General features: G+C 38.5%; 1 protein-coding gene and 1 pseudogene across 1 annotated transcript; one reads left to right on the forward strand and one right to left on the reverse strand.

Annotated features, from left to right (window-relative positions):
* Positions 1–493: 493 nt before the first annotated feature.
* Positions 494–1,438, forward strand: LOC114098562 (olfactory receptor 51I2-like; annotated as a pseudogene).
* An 8,351-nt stretch (positions 1,439–9,789) lies between these two features.
* On the reverse strand, positions 9,790–10,728 carry LOC114098449 (olfactory receptor 51I2). The gene has a single exon (XM_027942696.2). It carries the CDS (start codon positions 10,726–10,728, stop codon positions 9,790–9,792), a length of 939 nt encoding a protein of 312 aa, XP_027798497.2.
* Positions 10,729–21,468: the final 10,740 nt, after the last annotated feature.

The following is a 21,468-nucleotide window of genomic DNA, read 5'->3' on the forward strand; positions in this document are numbered from 1 at the left end:
ACAAAAAGAAGATGAGGACCTGGAGTGATGCTGGTGTGCAGGAAGGACAGGAGAGGTGCCTGAGAGGATGTAAGAAAGAGCAGGCGTCATTAGGTGCAGAGTTTTAAGACACATTGTACCTCATTTATTGAAGAATTTGATAGTTAGGAACCAGTGGAAAGAAAAAGGACAATGATTCTCCATCACTAGGGAAAAAATAGATCCTCTGTAAAGAACACAGATACAGAGAGAATGGGGGATAATGACCCAAAAGGAGACTAGGATTTCTTTGGAGAACAAGTTGGAGCCCATGGCATATCTGGGGGTACTGCGGACAGTAGAGGGTCTGAAGTACAATCTGCTCTTTTCCAACTTTCCCTCGATCTTTGATATTGGAATTGAGCCATTGTCACTTATTTCCCAAGATACAAACTACTTATGATCTTCACTTTTTGCACTGTCTGTCCTCACTTCCTTATGTTTGTATTTCCCTCAAGGGCATTCAGAAACTATGATGAGAAGTTTGGGGACTAACCTCTCAAGTACCACCAACTTCACACTCATGGGCTTCCCAGAGTTGGGAAGCCTGGAGCACTGGCTGGCCACCCTCCTCCTGCTGTTTTATGCTGTCTCCATCCTAGGCAACACCCTGATTATCTTCATCATCAAGGAGGAGCAGAGCTTGCACCAGCCAATGTACTACTTCCTGTCCCTTCTGTCTGTCACTGACTTGGGGGTGTCCTTTTCTACACTGCCCACTGTCCTGGCTTCTATGTGTTTTCATGCTCTAGAGACTGCTTTTGATGCCTGCCTGGCCCAAATGTTTTTCATCCATTTTTTATCTTGGACAGAATGTGGGATCCTGTTGGCCATGAGTTTTGACCGCTATGTGGCCATCTGTAACCCCTTGCGCTGTTCTTCAGTGCTCACTGATGCCCGTGTAGCCTACATAGGCATATCCATTATCATCCGCAGCTTTTGCATGCTGCTTCCACCTCCTCTCCTCCTGAAGAGGCTGCCCTTCTGCAGGGCCAATGTCCTGATCCACCCCTTCTGCTTGCATCCTGACATGATCCGCCTGCCCTGTGGAGATACCACCATCAACAGCATGTATGGTGTCTTTGTCGTCATTGCTGCCTTTGGTATAGATTCAGTGCTCATCCTCCTCTCCTATGTGCTCATTTTGCACTCTGTGCTGGCCATTGCCTCCAAGGAAGAGAGGCTCAAGACACTTAACACATGTGTAGCACGTATCTGTGCTGTGCTCATCTTCTATATACCCATGCTTTGTGTGTCAATGGTTCATTGATTTGGGAAGCATGCCCCTGAGTATGTGCCCAAGTTCATGTCCTTGATCTATCTTTTTGTTCCTCCAATGCTGAACCCAATTATCTATTCTATCAAGACTAAGGAGATTCGCAAGAGGCTACACAAGATGCTTTTTGGACCCAAGCTCTGATCAGGAAGAAATGTTCTGGAAAATCATACATGTTAAGGATTCTTGCTATTGTTTATGCTTGGGTGTATCAGGTTAGTCCTTTGGAGTCTTTCAATCTCCTTCTAGACATGGAGTGACAGTTGGGTTTCTGGCATTAGTTTTCTGGTGTATTCTGCTATAGCCTGTAACTCAAAACATCAGGCTGCCCTACTTTACTTTAAATTTCACAGTTGCACCAAATACCTTTTCAACATGAAAGAGTTTTTTAATAGATCTTATGCTTTCTAGTGAATCTCACAAAATAATGGTACATATCCATTATACTATATATATATATATATATATATATATATATATATATATATATATATATATATATATATTTGAATATGCTATCATGAATGTCTTATTTGTATAAAGCATCTATAAAAAACATTAAATAACAGGAAGACAGAACAGTAGAGTAGCGGACAGGGAAGAACAGGAGGTAGGAGGTAAGAAAAAAGGAAGTACTGGGGACTTAAATGAATCTTATTATATTTCATGTAGATGAGAATATGTCAAAATGAACCCCACTATTATGTTTATTTATAATGCACTAAAATACTTTAAAAATAGTGTCATACATATATACCATGTTTATTTATAATTGGTGATTATGTGACTTGAGATTATAGGTATTACTCAAGAATTGTTAAAAGAATAATAGTTTTGAATATATGTAAATTTTAAAATTAAAGGCACAATAATGACTTTTTAAACCAAATTTACATTTTTGAAATATGAGTACTCCTATGTGCTGTAGGATGGAACACATTCTTGTCACATTTACATGAACGTAATACACATGAATCCTTGTATTTAGAATTTTTGAATAAGGAAAAATATTTTACAAAAGAGAAATAAGCTGTCATCTCTCAGATATGAGCAGAGGTACGATTCAGTTTTCTCTGGGGAGTTAAATAGCACACTAAATGGAAATCAACAGATGTTGGTGATCAGTGGAGGACAAGTCCCTGAGGTGGCAATGCAGCTTGGTTCCACAGTCGGCTGCAACATGGGCTCCTGTCCTAGGTTGAGCAGCCCAGCTCAGAGATTTCAGCATATTCTGGTTCAGAGAGGGGAGCATCTGAAGGATGTCAGGAAATTCATGGAGAATAGCAGCCATGGAAAGGGAAGAACCCTCTGCAATTCATACCAAGGAAACGGTCCAGACCACACAGCCTGGTGAACCCTTGGAAAAAGTGAGCACAGTGACGTGGGATTTTCACTGGACAGTGGACAGACCAAGGCAAAACTCAACCCTGAGGAATAATCGAAAAAAGTAGAATTGGGGTAAAAGGTTAATTTTTCATAGATATTGCTTTACCTTTTTTTCCTCTCTCATAAGAACATCAAATAAGTTTTGAAAAAAAATCTATATGGACCACATAATAAAAACAAGAACTAAAATGAAGTATGCACTTAAATTTTCAATAGATATCTCTTGAATTCCATATTAGGCAACCAAGACAGAAAAATCACACAAAATTAGAACTTACAGATGACATCTTTAACATAACCCAGTAATAGGAAATCCAAGGGACATCGTTCCCATTTGGAGAGGACTAAATCCCAACAGAATGTTTGGTATATGGCTCTGAGACTGATCGGTGAGAATGGAACACATCTTAAAGTCTCTAAGAACTCACAGATAGGAGAGGATCTAGAAGTGTGGTCATGGTCCTAAGCCCTGGAGAATCTCAGAAATATCCAGCAAATGAACCCTTCCAATAGGATAGAGCTTCAGCCTGAAGGAAACCACATACACAAATAAGTGTATAGGCAAGGGACAAAGAATGCTCTGATGATGTAGGGGAAAGAGCTTAGAAGAAGCAGATAGAGGAACTTCTACCACAACCCAACACAGTTCTCAAGCTGAAGGCACAACTTGGAAGCAAAGTCTGTAGTGTTCAAGGCTGGAAACAGGAGAGGGCAGAACATCTCCCAGAGCAGACTCAGCTCTGACATACAGAGGTGGCCTCAGAGATGGGTGCTACTCAGAGGCAGGTGCTGTTTGCACAACTACAGAGGTAAAGTAACAGCAAAGTCACTGAGAGAACTATTCTGCCATCCCCTCCCCCTGCAGGCCATCCTCCCAGTGATCCTGGAATATCTTCATGATTTATATATTAGGATTAAAAATGGAAAGAAATGAATCAATACACAGTTATGAGCAAAAATGGAAGAAGAATATCAAGGACAGATGAATCACATCCCTCAAAGTCATGGTGACAACGGGTATCTCCTTTCTTATTTAAAAAAAAATGATGGGCTGGGGTCATAGTTCAGTTGGTAGAGTGCTTGCCCCACATGCACAAGGCCCTGGGTTCAATTTTCAGCACTACCCCCCCCCCCAAATTGGCTCTTTATATTCTACCATTTCAGGATCTGTATCTGAAATTAGAACCATATTGCTGAGTCCAGTATTTTTTATGCTTCTGAAAAATTTCAACTCTGTCTCAACTACATAATTGAGAAGTCAGGGCACAGGGATGGGAAGGTAAGGACTTGTGTAACATTGAAAGATATTTCTACCATATATGAAAACGTATACATATTTTGTTTTGTTGCAGCCTTATAAATATGTACAAAATCCCTATTTTAAAGACTTGTTAAATAAATGTTTTTCTTTCTGAGATAAATTAAATTTGTTCAATTTGGTAAAATAATACTTTCCATAGTGTATTAACTTCCTTTGGGTAAAAGAGGAATATACTTTACCACCAAAATTCCACCACTTCCCCAATAAAAGCCTCCACACTGTTTAGCTGGAGTGTATCAAAGGCAGTGACCACTACCTCCGCTAGAAGGAATGAAGACTGAGAAGCACCTCAGGGCGAATTCCCTGATCAACATTGCCAGCAGTAAATGATGTACCAGCAAGGATGTCTCATATCCAGCTCTGCTTTTTGAATTTCTGTAATGGAGAACTGTTCGTCATCTAAGTCTGCCATTACCAGTTCTTTGGGTGAGTGACATATGTCTCTAAAGAGTTATAGGAACTCTTAGCTGGGAATTGTATTTTACATTTGAAGAGTGTTGGAGACTTGTGTGAATTTCAATGAAATATCAAATATTCAGGTGTTGTCAGTAGACATCAGAATTACATATGTACCAATCAGATTAATGAACTGAATTAAATAATTACACAATGGATAATTTATTTCTTTAGTTTTTTTATATGCATTTGATGAACTAACCTTCCTAAAAAGAAAAAAAAAAGACTGTATGTTATAAATATGAGCCAAAACAAATCTTTTCTACTTTTAGTAAGACAAAACCATGAAACAAAATTTTGGTTTCTGATATTCATGTCCATTTGGTGGTTGTTTAATATTCTTCCTCTGAAGAGGGTCATTCCCGGGCAGTGACTCTTCTCTGTTGGTGTTCAGGAAGATGATGATTCACAAAGTAACTGCTGACTTCATGAACTATTTTTTTTTTTTTTTTTAAGAAACATGAAAGCATTTAGGAGCAGATCCTCTGTTAAGCTTTCTGGAGGTCATGGGTTGCATGCTCTATATACAAGCAGCAACCACAGATCCCTTATCTGAGAAAGAAGTAAAAAAACTTAGGACTCTGAGTCCTTTGGGTACATAGTAAATGTGTCCAAGTGACAATGATAATGAGGTAGTGGATATTCTCCTTATGAGGACTGCCCTTGCTGTACATAACCTCACTGAGAAGATAAACTCTCTGTGGCTGGCTTTTAATTACTGCTTTGTAAAACCATGGCTGAGTGGAGATCACTTCTTACCTAACTGAACTGTAGGCTGGAGTAGCAAAGTCACCTTTTCTTAGCCAAGCTGATCAGACCTGGAAATTAGTTCATTGGAGTGGCACAAGACCTCTTTGAGGTATTCAGAAGATGAGCCTGATGGGCCTGGACATTAATCTCTTCTTTCAATAACTACTTTTTGAAGATGGCCCCACTTCCTAGGTCCACACTAATTAACTGGCTAAATCCTAAGCAAATGGATTTGTATTTTTTCATTTTTTATTATATTCTACTTAGTTAGCCCTTCTGTAAATCTTACCTATGGGACACATGTATTAAATGTCTTATTCTACCCTAAATTCTTCCACCTTGTTTGTCTTCTCTATCTCTTCTTCAATTCACCAGAGGCCATGCTGAAGGATGATCCTTGACTCATTACAGGGACATGCTTTTACCACTCAGATACTATCTTTTTTTTCCATAAACCTCAAGCTAGTCCCCTCACAAGCTTAGCTAAAGTGTTCAGTATTTCATTTTCTTAAGTTAAAGGTAAACTTAAGGGACCTCCAAAAATATAAGAATTTTCTTTTGCCTATTTTTTTTTTCTGGGCCCAAATTAGATAATTTGTTATTTTAATAGGGAAGAATGTTGAGGTTTTAAAAAAGCATGTTAAATAAAAAGAAATGGAAGAGTTCCTATTCAAGGTAAAAACCAGGGCTTAGCTTAGATCTGTTTAGGATTACAGCTGCAGGAGCAGTCCTAGGTGTTTCTTTTGCCTTGTAGGAAAATGAAAACCTTAAAAGGTGTCTTTTCTCATAGACCCTGAAAACCAGTAGTGCTTCAGCAGATGATGGGAAAAGGAGGAGATAAATCAAGTGGAAAGGTGTGGGAAGCCATTCTCCCACGTGATTTGAGTTACCTCCCTGGCTGGGTGAGAGGCGCTTTAGACAACTGTGTCAGAGCCTTCCCTACCCTGTCCCAGGTGCGAGGGCTTGTCCATGTGGGGGTGTGCCTGGCCACTGACCCGAAGACCAATCATTGACCCTGACCTTGGAATGCTGCCCCCCTCGACCTTCATTGGATGGGATTTTCCCTTGAATTTTTTGTTCCCCAATAAAAGCTCACTCCCTGGCGTGCTCTAGCTCTCTCGCTAGCCTCTTGTGTAAACCTCGCCACCGCATTAGGTGGCTGGAGGCAGGAGCTAGGAGAAGCCGTCTCTGGAGCTGGGCATTAAAGGTAACGAGAATATGTCTCTTTAATTTTAAAACTCACTAGTTAATTTCTATGCTTCGAACCTCTTTTATGAAGCTCGCGTGCTGGTCGTGAGGCAGAGAAATCATATGCTATTTTTGGAGGCATGTGTGTTCCTCCTTCTTGTCTTTTCTCCTGTTTTACCATCTGGTTTTAAGGTCAGGCTTATGTTAAAAAGAATGTCTCTCCTGCTGCCCATGGTGCAGCAGCCAATGGGTGTTTGTCCTAATTTTGTATTTTAGCCCCCGAAGCCTTGCCCTTCACATTGTGTATTCATTTAAAACCTAAATCTCATGTTCATTAAAATAATTGAGTTTTGATGTTGCAATAGGAACTTCTTATATAAATCAGAAAGGTTATTATTTAAGTTGAATGAATACCATATATTACCCAAAACCAATAAATATCTTAATTATTTTCCATTTGAAATCATGCTGACTTTTTTATTATTAAAAAATTTAATAGATGTAATTTTTTGTGTGTGTAGTCTTAGGTTTACAGAAAACTTGCAAAGAAACTACCCCTCACACAATAGTTTTCTGTATTGTTATCATTTTATATTAATGTGGTACATGTGTTAAAATAGATGAACTAATATTAATATCTTATTATTCTCCATAATCCAGAGTTTACATTAGGTGCATTAGTTAGTTTTGTGTTATTGCAATGAAATACCTGAGATGACTAACTTATAAAGAGAAGTTTTGTTTAAGCCCACAGTTTTGGAGGTTTAAAGTCCATATGGCATAGTGCATGCTGAGCAAATGCTGCCTTTGATTGCATCACCACATGACATGGATAGCAATGGCAGGAGTGCATTCTGGGAGCAAATAAGTGATTTATATATATATATATATATATATATATATATATATATATATATATATATATATATAAATATATAACAAACATATAAGGTCATGTATCTACCATTACAGTATCAGACAGAAAATATATATTATATATATATATATATATATATATATATATATATATATATATATATATATATATATCTGAAGCAGAATGAGAGTACTGTTTTATTTATTTATTTATTTTTTGGATTGAACCCTAGGGCATTCTTAGCTACATCTCCAACCCTTTTTATTTTTTATTTTGAGGCAGGTGTCACTAAGTTGTGGAGGCTGACCTCAAACTTGCAATCCTTCTGCCTTAATCTCTGAGTTTCTGGGATTACAGGCATGCACCACCACACCTGGGCCACAATCCATTTTGAATGCATTGTCCCCAGTGATCTAAGGACCTCCCATGACTTCCCACCCTCTGGCTCCCACCCTCTAGTAGGGAATGAATCCAGGTTTTGGGCATGCTAGGCAAGCACTACTACTGAGCCTCATTTCCAGCCTTATGTCCCACTTCTTAAAGATCCACAGCATCTTCTAATACTGCCATCCTAGGGACCAAGCCTTTAACATGTGGTCCTTTCGAGAACAATACCCATAACCAAACCATAACCCTAGGATTTACTCTTTGAATTCACTCTAATTCTACAGGATTGACAAACATATAAGGTCATTATCTACCATTACAGTATCAGACAGAATAGTTTCATTGCTCTAAACATGCCTTGCATTCATTTATTCATCCCTCCATTCCTTCCCTGAACTCCTGGAAATCACTGATCTTTTTATTGTTTCTATACTTTTATCTTTTCCAGAATGTCATATAGTTGGAATCATATGGTGTATTAGTCACTTGGGCTGCCTTAACAAGATACCACCAGTAGGCTGGTTCAAATATATATATATATATATATATATATATATATATTTTTTTTTTTTTTTTCACTCACAGCTTTGGAAGCTAGAACTCCAATAAGATTAAGATGACACTCAGTTTGTTTCTGGTGAGGCCTTTGTTCCTGGCTCATAGATGGCCCCTTTCTTTCCAAGTTAATATGGCTTTTCTTTGTGCATATGTATGAAGAAAAAGAGATACCTCTGGTGGCTAATTGTTTTCTATCATTCCTCTAAAGATACCTTATTTTGTGGGCCAGGGCACATATATTATGAGTCCCTTATTGTAGTTATGGGCATTTTTGAAAATGTGGCTCCCAAATATTTACATTATTTCCATTCAGAAACAGCTTCCTTCCTCTACTCCTGCCACTTCTCCTTAACATTTTCTCAGCAGACCTTTGCCCAGAAAAAAAATCCAGTGTAACTGTATGCTTTTTTGCTATGAGATCTCCAGGCCAGTTTTCCTGGAAAGTTAGGTTGCACTATCTAGAGCATTTCCTTTTTATTTTATCTATATATATTTTTTTGGTCTTGAAGTAAGCCTAAACAGTCTGAGATCACTAAAATTAGCCAGTCAAAGAAAGAGTCTAAAAGAATCATTTTCCAACACCTAAACCATAAGTGCTCTATTTTGCTTTTTCCTTGTCTTTTTGGAGCTGAAAATCCTAGACACAGATAACTTCTGCCATCTCTTAATGTGTCACTGTGTGGAAAAAAGTTATAATACCATGAAGAGCAGAGAAAGAGAAATTAGGCATATGGCATGAAGCTTCCTTCCCTGCCAAAAGAACTAACTCAGATATTGCAGATAATGAACATTTTTTTTTTTTGAAGGGATTGAGTGGTATGCCGAGAAATGATTTAAAGCGAGTTTAAAGATTCTTTTAAATGTCAATCACTATCACTTTTCCTGGGTCACCTTTGTTTGTGCATTTTGTGGTGAGTTCTGACAGTGCATCAGATTTCATTCTGTAAAGTTGAAGCAACTCATGAACGTTTGAGAATGGCAGTGGTGGGGAAAACGTAAAATGCAAGACCACAGTGGTCATTTTCAGTGATGCCAATTAGACAGAGAAGCAATATTTGTGTGGTTGCTGTCATGCTAATATGGAAAATAAACTCATATTGAATCTCATCTCATATATAATCTATTGGCAAGCATGAACAATTAACTCAATTCTCTGTGTTTCATGTGATAATTGCTGATATTAACTGAACTAATCCACATAAATAATTTGAAATAGAACCAGTCACACTGACTGGTTTCAATACTAGTGAAACTAAGTATTGTGTTAAAACTCTATGTAGAAGATAATTCCTAGCTTAGGTTAATCTTCCTCTATCTTTGTTGAATCATCAATATTTTCCAATTTATTCCTTTCTGTGAATGCTACTGGTGTTTCCTGAATGTTCTTTTCATTTGGAACTCCTTATTTTGTGTTACAAGTTTGTGTCTCCATTTCTTGTCTTACAACTTTTCCTCCAGTAGAGGTATCTATCTCGTAACTGATGAAGATGATGATAAATATAACAATGAGGACTCCTCTGATGAGAAGCCAGCCCATAATAAACATCAGATCCTAAAGCAGGATGTCAAAAATTACACTTTCATGCGGTGAAACATGCGGGCAATGGCTCGACGGATCTCCTTTGTCTTGGCGCTATAAATGAGAGGATTGAGCACAGGAGGCACAAAGAGGTAGATGTTGGACATCAGGACATGTATGTAGCGTGGGACATGTTTCCCAAAGCGATGCACTGTGGAAACTCCGACCATTGGCACGTAAAATGAAAGTACAGCCAGGATATGCGACACACATGTGTTGAGAGCTTTGAGGCGTTCCTCACGGGAAGCAATGCCCATAACAGAATGCAAAATGAGCACATAGGACAGGAAGATAAAAAGCAGGTCCATGCCAAAGGTGGATACCAGAACAAAGAGTCCATAGATGCTGTTGATAGTGATATCAGCACAAGCCAGCTTCATCATATCTGGATGTAGGCAGTAGGAGTGGGAAAGAACATTTGATCTGCAGATAGGCAGCCTCTTGATAAGAAAGGGAAGAGGGAAGAGGGTGACAAAGCTCCGAGCAGTTACAGCTAAACCCATTCCAGCAATGACTTCATTGGTGAGCACAGTGGCATAGCGCAAGGGATCACAAATGGCTACATAGCGGTCAAAGCTCATGGCCAGTAGAATACCTGACTCCATCATGGAGAAGGAGTGAATGAGAAACATCTGGATTAGGCAGGCATCGAAAGCAATGTCGCGGGCATCAAGACAGAACGTTCTGAACACAGTGGGCAGTGTGGCCAGGGACATAGCCACGTCACTGAAGGACAACATGGACAGGAAGAAGTACATGGGTGCATGAAGGCTGGGCTCCATTCGAACAGCCTGTAGGATCACTGTGTTTCCCCCAAGGGCCACAGCATACATCACACAGAGGGGCCCTGCCAGCCAAGGATGAGAACTCTCCAGACCAGGGATACCAGTCAGGAGGAAAGAAGCAGGGTGAGTGACATTGAACAACCCCATGACAGGAAGAACCCAGGGTACTTCTCAGGGTCAGATCCGAGTTGGAGAATTTTAAAAGTTGTACTTACTGAAGGACAAAAAATTGGGAAGTAAGAGGGACAACTGATGGAAACCGATGCACTCACGAACTCACTGGTTCAGAGATGATGCTGGCCAACTTCTTCATATTTTATGATCACTGGACTATAGGCTAGGCTAATGCTTCTCTCTGTTCCATGGAAGAAGAAAGACATTACCCAATACCTCAAAAATATCCATTGATTATGAGGAAAATGTTTCCTTCACATTATTATAAGCAACATTCAGTAGAAGAGGGTTAATAAGAATTCATACATAATTATTATAGAAGGAAATCAGGAATTGGAGTGATCAGTAGCTATTGGAAGTGCTTAAATATCTCTTTAAAAGCACTGTTTAATTCAGATGTATCACTAATTAAGGAAAGAATTCCCCAGAGCTAGTGTAAATCATGAGTGTGGAGAAGGGATAGTGGGGTGTGGAAGGAATTGACCATCTCTGAATATCGCAGAATTGCTGCAAAAAAGCAAAATAAAAATAATAAAAGTATATTTGTGCAAAGACTGTTCCTATTTTTGGAAAATTGTGAATCCTAAGTATTCTATAGGTATACTAACATTCACTTTATAGGAAGGTATTGTGCCACATGCAAACTTTCATACCTTTATGCAGTCAAATGTACTTTCAAAATACCTATTATTCACAAGGACACACACACGCCTTCACAATAGTCTTACACTGGATGCCATTAATTTGCTAATGAAATACTCTTTCTCCTACAATTTCACTCTCATGTACAGATGTATTCACACACTTCTTGACCTTCACATTCTTTAATGGGCACAGATCTTGTCCTGATAATACTCTCCGCCCACACTGACATACAAGCAGTATTTGTATACGCAAACACACTCAAGTGTGTACATAGACTTGTGTACTCACACTGCATTTCTACCCACATGCTTGCAGGATGCCCATGGTATTCATCCAGTCACCACCATAGGAACTTTTTTAACCCTTATGTATTTGCCAAAAGCTTTTTTTATCCTTTCACTCATATTATTTATTCCTACAGCCATTCTCTATGGTATTAACTATATATTGTTCATTCTTCTATCATGCAGATGTTTCTCAAATGCTGTCATGTTCACTGCCTGCTGTGGATGAGCACAGTGAAGGCTGAGGGCTCTCAGGGAATCCTCCTGTGGGGAAACTCCAGCAATATATACCACTCTCTTCCCTTCTCCTTCCTCCCCAACCCTGGACAAAGCAAGATCAGACTATGTTTTAAAAAATCCCTTCTGATAGGGGTGATGGAGGAGGGGAACTTGGGAGCCTTAGGGAGCTGCAGTGACAAAGAGATGCTGTAACTGTGTGTAGAACAACACAGGGAGCATTTCTGGGCTTTCCAGCACAGTGCCGAACTCATGTGCTCTGTGGTTCCCAGCAAGTCAGAGGCCACTGCTCTGTGTTTACAATGATTACAACTCTTCTGTTCTTAGAGCTCAGTCTCTGGACACCTGTGGTCCTCAGAACTGTGATTCTTTAGGATTCAGGACTTGCCAACCTGACTTGTCTTTTGTTTCTCCCACCTGACTACAATCTCATTCTTTGTAATGAGGTACACAGAAGATAACAAAGAAGAGAACTGAGATAAAATGAAGAAAACATGAGGATAAGAACAAAGAAAGCAGACTCAAAGAAGAACTCTGTTCATCATAAGGCCAAAATCATTTTGAGTCTGGAGACCTAAGTTTTAGAAACTTTTGAAAGAAAGATGCCTGACAATCCCAGGATCACACTCCTTCCTGTACTCTTACCGCTGATATTGTGGGTTGTCTGGGTGGCTATGATAAAGAAAAAGAGAAAGAGAAAGTAAATGTGCTGGGCATGCTATGTGCCAGGTACTCTGCAGAAAACTGCACAAAAATTTACCATTTAATAATTGACAGATGTAGAAACTAACGCTCAGTGTAATTAGCCTGCCTTACAAACTGTAGTGAGTAAGTGATAAAAGCAAAATTTACATAAAGATCTGTAGGACTTTCTACTCTCTCATCCAGGTTTGTGAGGCATTATTAAGACATTAGAAAAGAAAAAATAAAGGAAAATAGAGGTGTGCATGTTGGAAATTTCTCAGGTACCTTTCCAGAAGGAGGATGCCCTTGGGTGTGGCTTAAAACAAATAGAAGAGAAGAAAATGGTGCCAAAAATATACTACTGATAGCCTGTACTCCATTTCTTTTGCTCCTGGAACCCAGAACTTCTAAGTAATTGTTTTGATTTTTTTTAGGACATTCTCTAAGAAATTTTCTGGCACTGATACTCTCTATGTTATTTTGCTTTTTAATTTCCTGTCAAACAAGAAGTATCTAGAAGGGTTTGATAGGGTAAAGCAAGAAGGTAGAGATGGAATATAGAAAGACTTGTCTAAAAATTCATAGCTTCCAATCATTATTAAAGATAGCAAAAAACTAGAAACAGCTATTTGTGGCCCATCTGAGGTTACTACTACTATTCTTTTAATCTCTGGAACTTTTTATTCATAAGGCAAGTGCAAAGCTAGACCATGTGTGTGTGTGTGCTGTTAGTTTGAGCCATGGATGCCTTATGAATCCATGAATCTTTACAGAGACCTGCTTCCCTCCCTGAATTTTCAGTAATATTAATGAATTATAGAAACTGACTTTTGAAGCTAGGAGTCACAGAGAATTCGATGATGGCAAGTGAGTTGTCTAGAGAAGCACAGGGAACTTCCTAGGGTAGCACAATCAGTTAGTGGCAATATCAGGACAAGAACTCCAAGTCCAGGGATCTTTCTATCTGCTCTGCTGACTCTACTAAGCTGCTGCTGTCACCAGGCTCTCCCACTTCTCCTCCGCCTACCTCTATCCAGTTTAACCCTTTCTTGAAGCAGGCTTTAGGAGACTCACCCCTTCAGGGTTTCAGAACTCACCAGAAGACAGACAGATGAGAGGCACTCTCCCTCAGAACAACATGTCCTTCAATCTGCTAAAGTGAATTCATGCCTGCCACTTTTATATCTATTGCTAAGCCCCAGGGAGAGAACAGTGATGCTTACTTTGTTTTGGAAAATTATTCAGTGGGGTTTTAGTCTCCTGAGGTCTTTAATGGCTGCTAGGAATGAACCATATACTCTTTTAGCTGAAAATCAACTCAGCACTTTCCAGAATAATTCTTCAGCTAATACAATTATCTGGACATAGTTGGGCAGGTGTTGTGAGAGAGGAGGTCATTACCTTCTAAGAGATACCAGGTTTATGCAACAAGTAAACCCAAGAAATAAAGTATAATCAGAAAGTAACTGTTTTTACTCTTATTGTCTCTTTAAATGTATTAATTAAAAAGGGCTAATTACTTCTTAATCCCAGATTTAAACTCAATTCCTTGCATTTTCTGGTCACATTCACATAATAAAATAGCCTCTGGAGAAAAATTACAATGCCTAGTCTTATGTAATAGTCAAATTTTGCATTATGGCTTTTCCTTTTCTCCCAGCTCTCACAGTGCCATGCCACTTTCTCTAGGACGCAACCCATGCAGGAAATGGACAGCCTTCCTCTGTCACACAAATGCTCTACCCAAAGGCAACAATTGCTTCTCACGCAATACTGCTTTGAATACAGAAGAGCAGCTTTTTTCAATTTTATATTTTATTCATTTAGATTTAACATGTACTGGTTTTGCATCTCTTTTAGTGACTGTTGAATTCATATACATGAGTCATAATCTAACACAGGAAAATCAAACAAACAGGGTTCAGCAGTCCAGTCAGAACATGAAAACTACATCAGTTCCTTCAATTGGAAAAAAAGTGTAAAGAAAAAAGTAACCAGTTTTAGAGAGCTCACAAGACAAAAAGGGAATCCAAAAGTGTCATTGAAGATAGCCGCTTCGAGAAGTAGCTTTTAACCCTAGAATTGGAAGCAAAAGTAGAGGCTTGGAATTATTAAACCATATAACCTTGGAAGAGGAGTTCTATAAACCTGAAACTCTTTTTTTTTTGTACTAGAGATTGAATGCTTAACAACAGAGCCACATTAGCAACCCTTTTTTGTATTTTTTAAAAATTGATAGACAGGGTCTCATTAAGTTGCTTAGAGCCTCGATAAGTTGTCGAGGCTGGTTTCGAACTCACAATTTTCCTGCCTCATCTCCCGAGCAGCTGGGATTTCAAGTGTGTACCACCATGCCTGGCTTGAAACTTTTACTTTTGAGCAATGCACAATGTTTTGGAGGTCCTAGGGTCTCATGACTTTAGAAGAGAGATTACCTATGATTGGGACTTACTTCTGTGAGACCAGAGTTTGAGAGAGGATTCTCTGGCTTGTTCTGGGGTTCTGGGAATGTTGAGAAGGTGTAAAATGGAATCAATTCATGCAGCTGGAATTAACCACTTGTGATTGAATGAAGAAATATATCTGGGGTAACACAACAACCAAAAGTACACAGGAGAGTATAGGACACTTCTTTGGCCCAGCTTCTGTCCCCTATTTACAGATCTTGGGATCTGGTTGATAAAGAAGAAATGCAGTTTGAAGTGCTTCAGTCCCAATGTCACTAATAAAGGCATAGAAGATGGTATTTAAACCATGAGACAATGACACAATATCTAGTACAATAAACCAGAATGAATTTAGCCCTGAAAATTGTTTATACAGATTTAAAAAGAACAGAGAAACTGAGCAGCAGATGGCCATACAGCCTAGAGACGTGCAACAGCCAGAAGCTCTTCTGACCTTTCCAAGGTGGGCTTACCGCAGCTGCAGTCAAGGGAGCCTGGCCAGGGGAAGCTGGGAGAGGTGTGACCATGCTAGAGACCACTGTCCAAGATAAGCCCAAGAACTGAGAGGCACATCCTGCATCTATCAGTGCTTCCTCCTGCTGAATCCACCTGGAAGGCATCTGGTACAGGAGATTGGAATATTCATCAAGTAATGATGGGAACCCTGTGATATGGAGAAGAAACTCAGAAGGGCAAGGAGCAGATTTGAGGATAAACAGACCTAACCTTGGGAGAACAGAAGCACAATTTATTCATCTGGCTCTTACTGTTTCATTGATATAAGATAAGTGCTTTCCTCTTCATAGTCTGCACCATACCAAGCATCAACTCATGGCAGACCAGTAATGGTGAGAGAAATCTGACTTGTCAAGGTCTGAGCAGTAGAGATTCTGTTGTATAAAATGATCTTCTCTCTTAAATCCAGGCATCTAATTTCTCTGGGAGCTGCTTTAGGATGGATAGGCCATCAAAGCCTACTTATATCTCTAAAATTTTACTCACTTGAGTAGAATTGATGGTTCTTTATTCATAACACTGTTTCTTTTTTTAAAATTTTATTTTATTGGTTCATCTTAGTTATACATGACAGTAGAATCCATTTTGATAAGATTATACAAGCATAAGATAAATCTTGTTCTACTTCGGACCCCATTCTTGTGGACAGAAATGATGGTGGGGTTCACTTAGGTATTTTCGTATGTGTACATAAAAAATTATGTTAGATTTATTCTATTGTCTTTCCTATTCCTATTTTCCTCCCTTACTTTCATTTCCCTTTTTCTAATCTACTAAACTTTTCTGTCCTTTCCCCTTGTATTGTGGTTTAGCCCCCATATATCAGTGAAAACATTTGACCTTTGGTTTTTTGGGATTGGCTTATTTCACTAAGCATGATATTCTCCAGATCCATTCATTTACTAGCAAATGTCATGAGGTCATTCTTATTTATGGCTGAGTAATATTCCATTGATAACACTTTATTTCTGCAATAAAACAGTTACTGCACTCTGTGCTGAGAGAACTTTATGAGAGAACCCAATGTCTCTGGAATAAGACTTGAATGTGGTAGGGGGAACCTCAGCAATTGGTGAATGTAAATAATTGATCTTGGACAGAAAAAGCTGAAACTGAGAAATTTGATTCTTTTATTTAATCATATAAAAGGATATCAGTATGCCACGTACACAAAATTTAGCCTGTAGCATATTATAACATGGTAGATATTAATTAAATATGCTCAGGTTTGGTTTAACATGGGAGAGGAGATGCCCTGTATTAAATTGAATGCTTTCATTGCTATTTAAAATGTGGTCTATACTTTCAGAATAATACTATATGTCTTTCATCATAAATTTTTAACCTATATTATATCATTAATCTTTTTATTATGAAAGCTTTATCTTATATCTATTATTCATCCCCTAACCTTTTATAAATCATCTTATTTTTTCTCATTATTGTAAAATAAGTTGTGACATCAATACAACTTCCTTGACAGTGTTTATATAATTAATTGGAGTTCAAGAGTTTCTGGAACTTTTTAGATTTTTTAAACACCTAATACACAAATATTATATGTACACAATATAAATTTTGACACAGGCATCAATTTATTGTAGACTATGTTTATGACATATTTGTAGGTAAGGTATGGAAGCATATCTGAATTGCTGTGTAAATCAATTTTTCAATACTTTGCAAGAATAGGTGCTATATCTTTATTAATCTTTATAATAATCAGTGTTGAAGATAACATTTTAAAATTGCTCACTAATGTGTTTTTCTTTCATTCGTTTGTTTAATTTTAGTTGAAATGAACAGTTTGTAATTTTTTATTATTCTGTACAGTGGTCGAGTAAAGGAAACACTTGCAGAAGAAGCATGCCAAATGGATGCTTGTATGTGTGCAGAAAATATATGGTGCATTCAAATTCTATATATTTATCTGTGGATAGATGTGGGGGTATTAATGTGTTGAACGTTTTGTTGATATGTTAATAATAATGTAGGTATGTGTTTGAAATACTTACTTTTGGTTATGTGTTAATGGGAGTATATTTGAAATATATTGAGTCATTTTTCAAGTCTGTGTATGAGTCTCTATTTCTAAAATTATGTCCATAATATATGTTAGCCTTTATAATTAACGTAAGTATGCACAAATTACAGGGGGTGCTTTTGGGGCAAGGGGTACAAGGGATTGACCCCAGGAGTTCTCTACTACTGAGCTACATCCCCAGTCCTTCTAATCTTTTATTTTGAGACAGAGTCTCACTAAGTTGCTGAGGCTGAACTCAAACTTGCACTTCTCTTGCCTCAGCCTCTAGAAGGCATGACCCACTACAGTCAGCTATAGTGTATGTTTGATATATCAAAAAATGTGATTAGTGACTAGAACATTGGGCAGTTTCAGGAGCTTATTTGCATATACATTAAGAGGTAATATGAATATTAATGAATAAATAGCTGGATGTGTCTAAGGTACATCTGTGGGGGTCTCAGCATGTCTGGGACTATGCATGTTTGTGTATATTGTATGCAGCGTGTTTGTATTTCTGATCAAGGAAGGACTGGCATGTTAATGGATATGAATGATGACATCAGAAATCCTGAGGCCAAGATTGAGATTCCCCTGGGAATGATTCTCCTATGGCTCAGCTCAGTTCATTGATGCCACCATCCCAATTATTTCCACTTTTCTCCCTCTTGAATCAAATGAGTCTTGGGATTTTGGCACATTCATAAATTTATGTCATAAGAGAATAGTTGATGCCGCTCTCGCGGCCAAATCCACAGTGCAGTACATCCAGCTACAGGGAAAAGAGACGTCTCCCATCCAGTGAGTGCTCTTCCCAAAGACTGTCCACCTGGACTCTTTATCTAGCCTTATCCAAAATTTGAGAATTTTTACTGACAGTAAAGCAAACTCTACCTCTTATATTTTCTCTACAAACATGAGCCAAATCTATTTCCTTCCAAAGTCCATGATCACAGAGAAATGATGCCTATTCCCATCTGAATCAAAGCCCTAACACTAAACCACCTACCATTAGGCCAAGGGACTGATGCATCAGATTTTGTCTTGAGGGTATTTTATATTTCTCATTTAGAAACCTACAATTTGAATTATGATCTCCTATACCTGGCTCTGGGTGTATGTACATGGGGAAAAAAATCACAGAGGCAAATGAGCTGAAGTCATTCAACAATGTGTGGTCTTCAATTAGGTTGATTTCCACTGTGTGTCAAGGGATTATCCTTAGTGGAGATATTGATGTGAGTTTGTTAATGGTGATCATTTGTGACACTGCTTATGTGTGTGTGTGTGTGCGTTTATGAGAGTATAAACAAAGGAGGATGGATATTTGAAACATTATATTAATCCATGAGCTGTCATGAGTCTTCTTGAGTTCTGTGGTGTGATAGTGTTATGTGTGACCAGGACTGATGTGAGACAGTTTCTATGAATGTGTGGATGTTCAAGTGAGTGTAGAAGTGTAAAAACGTGCACTTTCATTGCCTTTTTAGGCATTTATTCATGTGCAGGCTCATGTATATGCTGTGTTTCTACCTTCCTGACTTTTTTTTTTTTTAACTGAAAAGTCACAGTTAAGAAGCTTTAACTGACACTCCCTGGACAAAGCAGAAAAAACAATGGTTGTTGGGTGGCATTGGGCATTTTCTCCTTAGAAATGTTTTCATTTTCCAGACAGGAAAATCTGCAGCACAAAAGAAATATTACCATCTAGACTACCTCAGCTTGCACACCAAACATTAAGAAAAGTGGGGCAAGCCTCTCTTTTGGAATAGGTTTTAGTATCTCTTGGTGCTGTCAAGGTTCTTCCCATTTCTTCAGGACTCAGACAACATCTGGGAGTAAAGGTGATTTTAAAAAGGTAGATCTGGACAGGCTGGGTCCAAAAAGACTTCTTAGAGATATTGACTTTAAACATGGGTTGGGAGGGGGGGAAAGTTTATAGAGGATAAAGAACTATAAATCTTACTGATAAAAGAAGTGCATTGATTTCTCAGGTGGAAGAGAGAGAAATTAAAAAAAATACATAAATTTCTTCTGATAGTTTATATACTTTAAGGATTGTGACTGATATCACTATCCAGCCCCTGTCATGATCAATTTCACCATGTTTACCAGGTGTGTTAGGCAAAGAATGGAAAATCTAGAAAAGGAAAAGGAAAAAAAAAAAAAAGCCATTGTGCCTAAATTCTAGAATAAAGCTTTCATTTTGCGCTAGTTGGTAGTATGAAAATACAGTCGCAGTGATACTTTGAATAAATATGAAGAAGGGAGTCTTTAATGATACATTTTTTTCCAATTTTCATCACTCTGACTATTGGTTATTTTACTTGGTGTTAGGCTGTTGCTGCTTACAGGCAAACACAGAGAAAGAGGATCCAGTGAATAAGGTAGAAATAGGAAAGCCAAGGCATAAGGAAAATCAAGGAGAAATGGTGCACTTCCACAAAGAAGGCAGTTTGGGGAAGGTGAATTACTGATAATGCAAGCAGGAAAGTCACATGGATTAGGAGGATATTTTCATTACCTTTAGAAGCAAGGAGATTAGTTGTCACCATAGAAAAATCTGTTTTGGGGAGGGAGAAAGTGTAGAAGTTATAGAAATGAGCAGTAATAGAAGGAAAGGCCAATGACATTGAATCCCTGATATAGAGGATCTCAGAAGTTTGTTGCAAAAGCCGGCACATTAAATAGGTAAGTGCAAGATCCTCTCCCTTAGCATCAGGAAGGACAGTGTTGAAAAAAATATGACTAAGAATTGATAGCAGCTAGAGAGGGAAGGTTCGAGTTTTCATGATGGGATGGTTGTTGCCTGTCAGGAAAGAGGCAGAAAGGGGAGGAGATAGAAGGCATCATACAATGGACTAATGGAAGAGAGATCTAAAGGAGGTGGCCAGAAATGGGATCTTGAAGATGAAGGGACAGTCTTTGGAGAAGGAGGGACATCTCTTTCTCAAAAGACTGGGGAAAAGGCTAGATCAATGTATAAATAGGTTTAAAATTTAAGCAGTGGCAAGAAATAATTACCTCCTTTTTATTTCAATAAAGAACTTGCTTCTTCAGTTTTGCACACCCGGTTTGATTATAGACCTTATCAAAGGTTAGGGTTAAAAAAAAAGGTTAGGGTTTACCACGTTCATATAAAAGGGAGGAAAAGAGATAAAGAAACAAATCCCCGTTGGGGAGTAGGTCAGGAAAGAAATGAAGAAGTTAAGAGTTAATAGACAAATAGATTAAAAAAAAAAACCCAAATCAAAAAAATCCTGGAGACTTCAGAACTAGTGTACAAGCATGAGAAGGTCAGAGAACTGTGAGATAGAAGTCTATGATCAAAATGAGAGGTATTAAAATTTATGGTTTCAGAGAGAGAACAGATTTTGATGATGACCAATGTGGTCAAGGGATTGGGAAGCTGAGGTGAAGTGTGGATGAAGGCTATTGATGCTGTAATTTTATGACTGTAAATTGTTTGGAACGTCTGCTGAAGAGTTCCCAAAGGCATGGGCAATGTTTCCTCTTTATGGTGTATCTTAATTTCTACTTTCCCCAAATTCCTAGATGTAATTTCTGGGTAGATTGGAAAGGGAAGAGATATTGCTGTTGAAGGTTAGAGGACTTTGTTCATGCCGTCTCCCACCTTGCCTTGCCAGGTTTTGGGCACTCCTTTGAGTTTCCACCATGGCCTATGTGGCATGCTGGGCCCTGCTGGTACAGAAATGTATAGAACTCAGATTCTTCCTCACAGAACTCAGAGTCGGATGGAGGAGGCAGGAATATAGATACACGTTTTCAATCTCTTGTATTTTGTGTTGGAGACAGGATATCTGAAAGAAGGAAAGTGAAGAACTCCCCTGACACCCTCTGGGCTCATTTCCCTGCC

Source organism: Marmota flaviventris, chromosome 9 (genome assembly GCF_047511675.1).
Source record: "Marmota flaviventris isolate mMarFla1 chromosome 9, mMarFla1.hap1, whole genome shotgun sequence".
Lineage (NCBI taxonomy): Eukaryota > Metazoa > Chordata > Mammalia > Rodentia > Sciuridae > Marmota > Marmota flaviventris.

Excerpts from the sequence above, each read along its gene's own strand:
- LOC114098449 (XM_027942696.2), bottom strand. The coding sequence starts at position 10,728 with ATGGGGTTGTTCAATGTCACTCACCCTGCTTCTTTCCTCCTGACTGGT.